Source organism: Blastomyces gilchristii, assembly GCF_000003855.2.
Source record: "Blastomyces gilchristii SLH14081 genomic scaffold supercont1.19, whole genome shotgun sequence".
Classification (NCBI taxonomy): domain Eukaryota; kingdom Fungi; phylum Ascomycota; class Eurotiomycetes; order Onygenales; family Ajellomycetaceae; genus Blastomyces; species Blastomyces gilchristii.
In genome coordinates this window covers 1,315,179-1,322,668 of record NW_003101664.1, presented here as the reverse complement: position 1 = coordinate 1,322,668, position 7,490 = coordinate 1,315,179, and the positions used below count along the sequence as shown (strand labels likewise).

Below are 7,490 nucleotides of genomic sequence, written 5' to 3'. Positions count from 1 at the left end.
GGATCTCACTAAGTAAATAAGATAGAAGATCTAGTATGATTGAATCTTAAGAATATACAGATTATATATTCATCTTATACACTGAATTACTGTTATATTAAGTATAAAGTGATAGAAGTTCTAGATAGTTATAACTACTGTCTTAATATATCATCAGAGATTTATAATGTCTTTTATACAAGCTTACTTCACTACACTATCACTGATCTGTTCTCTTCTCAACTGACTTCTGACTGACAGTCATCAGAGATTATAGAAGAAGATAATAAGCTTAAGTAAGAGATTGAAGATATTCTTGATAAGAGACTCTGCAGCTGCAGCTGATAATATCTTAATGAAATGAGTTAATTATAATTGACTGATCTGAACTCTGAGTTCTGTGCTATCTGAGACTGCAGCTCTTAACTGATGAGAACTATGCATAATCAGAGAAGAGAGAGGGTAATATAACAGAACTATATCTGATTAATTATATAGACTATTCTGTTACACTTCACAGATTTCTATTACTTTATTCTTAAATGTGTTCTTAAACATGTATACTTCAATTCTCAGTCATTCTTAATCACTGATTCTCAGTTATTATGAATGTGTATAGATTCTTCCACTCTGAAACTTCACTGTGTACATCATCATATATATGTATAAATATTCACTTTAATTACTGACTCTTATACTTTCTCTTTCTTTTTCTTCTTTAACATTTTTCTCTTTGTTATATAAGTTCTATTTATTATATCAATCTATTCAGCGTAGGCCTCTTACAGTCTTTTTAAAAAAGATAAACTATTCTTGTTAAAAACGTGTCATTCAGACTATAATCTGTAAAATAGTTAAAGATTGTATTGATTAATCTATTTACAAGAATATAATACAGTGATAAGTCACATAATCTAGTGAGATTACTAACCGCAACAGCTGTAATATATATATAGAAAACTTAACCTTGCTAAGTATATTACTTAATCTCATTACATAATCATGACTTTGACCTTGTATAATGTGAGAGAGGTTAGTTGTTGTTATTTAACTAGTAGCTAGTGAAAGCTAAATATATGTGTGTGAGTCACGTGAATTAGAGCTTGTGTAGTAGCTTCAACATATAATACAGTAATAATCAGTTAGTAATTAACTTTTAATCTTTCAATTCACTTATTCATTCAGCTCATCAATTAATCAAAGTATGTATAATTAATTAAATAAACAGATAAATTTATATAGAATATAAAGAGATGTTTTACAGAATTTTAAAATGTATCAAGATAAAAATATTTAATAATTAATTTTAAATTAATTTTAAATTAATTTTGAATTGATTCTAAATTGATTATTAATTAATTATAGTAATAAAAATAGATTCAATCTATATATTTAAGTAATTAATAATTGATTGAAAATCAGTTAATAGTCAATTCAGTGTAAATTATATAAATACTTACTTCATTATTAAATTCAAGAATAATTTCAGTATTTAATTAATTTTCAATTGATTTTAAATTAATTCTGAATTAATTAACAGTTAATTATAGTAGTAAAAATAGATTCAATCTATATATTTAAGTAATTAATTATTGATTGAAAATTCTGTTGATAATCAATTCAGTGTAAATTATATAAATACTTACTTCTAGACTGACCGTGTGACCGTGTCTGAGACCAGGATCAAACTTTACAGTTGTCACATTGCCTAAAAGCATTACTCCTGGTCATGATTTGTGTTCATCACATTGATTTCAAATCCTGTTATTTCAAATATTAAAGGTTTCAGATTCACTTTTCAAATAAAAATCTAGTTCTAGATAAAGAATATATTTGAATTCTTAGTCACATTTTCATTCTGATTTCATTATTGAAAATAGCATCAAATGAGACCATGAAATCATTTCTCACTTATATAATATCATAACATAGTGCTCATTTGTTGAAAATTCAATAGAGAGTATTATCAAATATCATTACTTTTCTGAACACAGATTATAATTAATATCATTTTAATTAAAAAAAAAAAAAATGTAAAATACAAAAAATAACAAAAAAATAAAAAACAAAATAACAAGAAAAAATCACAATAAAAAAAAAAAAAAAAAAAAAAAAGAGAAAGAAAAAAAGAAGAGAAAGAAAAAAAGAGACAGAAAGAGAAAGAAAAATAAAAAAAAAAAAAGAAAAGAAAAAGAAAAAAACAAAAAATAAAAACAAAAAAAAATCAAGATCACAGAGCTGCAGTATTCTTAAAATACTCACTTCTCAGAGTCTTTACAATGTTTATTACTAACTGTGTATCTCTCACAGTGAGAGTAATATAACTGTAATAAGTCATTATCTTAACATCATCTAACAAATAATCAGTATATATCTATATAAATGTGAATAATTAGAAAACATACACTTAAAAAGTGTGATCAGGGTGAACTCTGCTATCACTTGAATGATATCAAGAATAGAACACTGAAATTGATGATTTCTCTCATCAATTTCATGAACAAGATGTGTGAAGATAGTCTTGAGAAATATAAGATTCTCAGACTTCTGATAGAAATGAATCTCACAGAGAGACTCTATTTTCATTATATCAGAGACTGAGTATTATTAAAAAGTGTTACTTTAATGCACATGCACTTACTACAGTGATTCACTCTCTGTGCATGTAATCAAGAATTGCAGCTTTCTCACACTGCACAGCTCTCTCTGAGATGCTGTCACTGATTTGTAACTCATATAGTCTCTCAGTTCAGCATGCGCTGTGCATATGCAGCCCTGCATGCTGAGGCTGTGTTGATCATTATGACCTGATGTGATACTCACTTTTCACAGGCCATGTTTCATTTGATTGAGAGAGAAGAGAGAGAACATGACTGCTGTTTTATTTAAGACAGAGTGAGTAATTAAATCTGTAGAAGATAATTTGATTTCTTCTATATTTAAAATTTAATTAGTCTATACTCTTCAATTTGAGAGTTTCTGAGAGTGTTTTAATAGTTTTCATATCAGCTTAGAATTAGTGATTGATTGAAGAAGAGAAAAGAGAGAAGAAAGAAATGAGAATAACTTATCTTTATAATATAAAAACAGAGAGTTGCTGCAATCATTTATTCTAGTAATAAAGATCTGTTTTCTGCATGTATCTCTGATACAGATTATATGATAACTATAGACAAAGAATATCAACAGTGCATGTATTGAATGAAGATAATATTGCTATGCAACACTGTAGCTGTTTCTGTACATCACTGAAAGCTGTTAATATTTTCTTTAAGTCTCTTTATATTTGATAAGTCAGTAATATATTTCAATACACTTTCTCTTTCATCATCATCATTATCATTATCATCATTATCATTATTATCACTATCATCATTATTATTACTATTATCATCATTATCATTATCATTATCATTATTATTATTATTATCATATTATTTCTGACTGTCTCTTCTGCCTTCACCTCTCTTCAATACTTACTGAAATCAATCATGTTATCTCTCTTCAAATATTCTGTGATTCTGTGAATCATCAAGGCGCGTGAGTGCCATCACAGATTGAAGAGAGAGAAGAAGAAGACATTTAAGCAAGAGGAGATAGATTGTAAGACATGTTATAATATCTTGAAGAGACTCTGTAAGAGAGTAGAATAATAATGATTTTAAGTAACACTTCTGATAGATTTAGACTGAACTAAGTATAGAAATAATACAGATAACATCATTTATGAGAGATTGAAGAAGAAGACAGTGAAGAGTCTCATGCAGCAGTGATAAAATCAGGAGAAGTCTTAAGAATGATTTAAGATTAAGATAAAGAGAGAAAGAGAGAAGAAGAGTGTTACTGCAAATAAGCAGTGATAGAAGAAGATTAAGAGAGTGTTAAAGTGAGAGACAAAGAAGTCAAAACTGATAAGTTTTTTATTTATTAAGAGATAATGATTTTTAATAACACTTCTATTCTCTAATTGATTAGCAGGAGCTGGAAGAGAAGAAGAGAATTAGAGTCTTATTCAGGTCTTGAATGCACTTCATGATTCAGAACATTGAGAAGACAGCTCTGCTCTCTGAGCATGTCAATCTACTTATCACTGAAGTGAAACCTGAGACAGCAGATCAGGAAATGCGGGATTTTGAGATGCAGATTGACCTGGCTGAGAAGGAGCAGCAGAAATCCTTCTCTGAGAAGACAGTAGAGAGAGATTTTAAGATAATTATTATCTCAGATGAGGAGGAGAAGAAGAAGAAGAAGAATGAGAAGTGAATTATAGAGAATGATAAGAAGAATGAGAAAGAGAAGAAAGATAATGAGTAGAAAAAGTTTTTTTTCTTTTTATATTAGTTAGTTATAAGTTCATAATTATTAATAATTGAAATTAATTTTAAGTTTTTAAAAATTATTGTACAAGTTGTAATCAAGTCAGAAATAATATATATATATATATATATATTTAACTATCATGATTCACAAATCACTATAATGTATAAGTATCAACATTTTTTCAACATTGATATTCATAATATTAATATATTTTTAATGATATTAGCTGATAATGTAATTTAGTAACACTCTCTTTCACAATATTAATATATTTCAAGAAATATGACAGAGATTAATCAAGATTGTTTATTTACTTTTATACATCAATGATATTCAATCTGAGTTAGTATTAAGAGTATGACTAAGCTAAGAAATAAGATTATTTTCTCTTATATTAATTCTTCTTACAAACATCAGTGATCAGTTATTGGAAATAAATGATCGTCTTTCTTAGATTATTATTATATCTTCGAAATTCACTTCGTTCACTTTCTTTTACTTCTATTGGAGATTCATAAAACTCCTTTAAGAAATCCCGTGTGAATTACAAAGTCTATATTATTTATAATTTAATACAGAATGCTCTCTTTCAATTATAATGAATAATCACTTCATTCTTCATATCTGATTTCAGGTCACAAAATTTATGAAAGACTCAATACAAATATTGAGATGAACTATGAAATAATTATCAACAGATTGTATTGTAGATTACTGAAGAGCTATCTCTCTACTATAATCACTATAACTTCATTCAGAAACATTTATCATAAACTGATTATATCTCTGAAGAAATTTTCTGACATCTGAAGTCATCAGAATACAGACAATAAAAGAAAAATAATCAGAAAATTACTACTGAGCTGGTAAGTTACTCTATCAGATAACAATTTTTGATAACACTAACTTTCTAATTTGAAGAAAATCATGTGAAAACAACTTATATCAGTACTCTGATTTCATAACTCTCATCTGATAACTTCTATGAATAATTACTTTGTATGTGTATATCTCTGAATCTTTCTCTTCAATCAATTAAAAACCCTGAATTCTGAACACTTCTTCAAATGCTTAATTCAAATCTTTATATTTCACATTGATTCTGTCTTCAGTTCAATCTCAAGACACACTACAAAGTCAATATATAATATCTAGAATCAGAGTTGAAGAATCATCAAAGAGTGTCTCTCACAGTGAATGTATGAACTAGTACAAACAATCTTGTATTTATAAGAGTGACATGTTATTATATTGATGAGAACTGAACTTATTAAGAGATATTAATTGAATTTAAATCATTGATCAGTAGTCATACTGAGGATTATATAGTAGAGATATTAATAACTGTGATTAAAAATGACTATTGAGATATTAGTTCTAGTCTTCTTACAATTACAACTGATAATGCAGTGAATAACTACACTATGATGAAGAGCTTGAAGCAAAAATTGACTTTATATTTCTGAAATAATAAACAAGATCATATTCTCTGCATTACTCATGTAGTTCAACTTGTGATACAAACACTGATAAAGAATCTTAATATCAAGATAAAGAATAATAAGATGACTGATTCTTGAGATGAGAATGAGATAAAAGTGATTATTCAAGTAACTTTTACATTTACTTTATAAAAGATAATATTTTTTAATAACACTTTTTAATATTGCTTTTTGATAATGCTTTTTAATAATACTACTGTTAATTTTGAATAGATTGACTAATAATTTAAATATCATAGACTTGAAATATTATTAATGTGATTTATATCTCTTCTAAATAATAATAATGATTTCATGATGTTCAATAAATAAATAAATCAGTCACATCACTGAATATGATACAGAATATTAGAACACAGTGAAGTTCAATATATAAGATAGCTGTTCAGACTCTTTGATTATGTCAGATAATTGATTATTGAGTGCAACACTCTGATCAGAAAAAGATTCAGATATTAAAACTTTCTAATATGAAGTGAACTCAGTTGAAATATGTGATTGATTTACTGTTTCAGTTTTATAAGATAATAAAGACAGTCTCAATCACTTATACATCAATACTGCAGTTAGTCTGATAAGTGTATAACAGTTTATTTACTCATCTTAAGAAGCAGTTGAATCACTCAAAAAGAAATTCAGTCTGAGATGATACTATACTGTAGGCTATTATTACTGTAAGGAATAAACTGGCATATTACTACAGCAAAATGAAACAATCTTTTGCAGAGTACTATACTGTAGCAGCTCTACTAGATCTCTCTTATCAAGTTAATATCTACACTTCTCAAGATTGAACAGAGAAGAAATGAGACTCATATATCAAATTAGTCTGAGACTACTACAATATCAACTATCAGAGATTTGAATAAGTAGATGTTCAAGATGTGAAGACAGTGAAATACAATTCTCTAGTAAGTAACAATCTTTGATAACACTTCATATTACATAGAACTATAATACTAACTTTGAAACAGAACTTGTATACATTGATTACAACTGAAAATCAGATAAAACTACATACTTATAAAACTGAATTTGATCACTATCTTCAAGATAATTCAATGAATTTATACATCAAATCAATTCTAGAGTTATGAAAAATTGTTAAGAGTACATATTCAACTGTTGTACTGATAATATGTGATATTCTGATAATTTCATTGATAGAGGTGAGAATGAAGTGAAAGTTCAACTCAAGTCAAGATATTTATCACTATCATCAGAGACAATTACAAGAAGAAATAATCAAGAAACTCATGATTATAAAACATGAAATTATCAGATAGTTTAATATCACTGATCACAGTATATCAGAGAAGTGTAGTTTTTATAAGAAAGTAAAGAATAAACTTATACAAGAATGTATTTAGTTGTTTCATAAGCATTATCAATAATTATTACCAAATTCTGATTATATAAGCAATCACTGAATGAATCAAATGAGACTGATTTTAATCTTCAGTCTCAGTCTTATTCTGATTTTGAAAGAATGATTATCTTTCACAGTTTATTCTGAAAAATTACTCTGATTTCACTGTTCTTGAATTAAATCTGGTTATTTTTCATGCCATTTCTCTCAGAAATAATTCATTTTCAGATTTTTTTGAGGCTTGGTTCTGATGAGACTCACATCAAGAAATGTATGAGACCAGATTAAATGAGATTAAATGTGAAATTCATGGAATTCCC

General features: G+C 27.0%; 2 protein-coding genes across 2 annotated transcripts; one reads left to right on the top strand and one right to left on the bottom strand.

Annotated features, from left to right (window-relative positions):
* Window positions 1-2,241: 2,241 nt before the first annotated feature.
* Window positions 2,242-2,636, bottom strand: BDBG_17646 (uncharacterized protein; the record flags this gene model as incomplete). The annotated part of the gene is made up of 3 exons (XM_031725320.1): window positions 2,242-2,331; window positions 2,385-2,555; window positions 2,621-2,636. Coding segments are annotated over 3 exons (276 nt in total), but the record flags the coding sequence as incomplete, so codon positions are not given.
* A 1,375-nt stretch (window positions 2,637-4,011) lies between these two features.
* On the top strand, window positions 4,012-4,242 carry BDBG_17645 (uncharacterized protein; the record flags this gene model as incomplete). The annotated part of the gene is made up of 1 exon (XM_031725319.1): window positions 4,012-4,242. The coding sequence occupies one exon, from the start codon at window positions 4,012-4,014 to the stop codon at window positions 4,240-4,242; it is 231 nt and encodes a 76-aa protein (XP_031580298.1).
* Window positions 4,243-7,490: the final 3,248 nt, after the last annotated feature.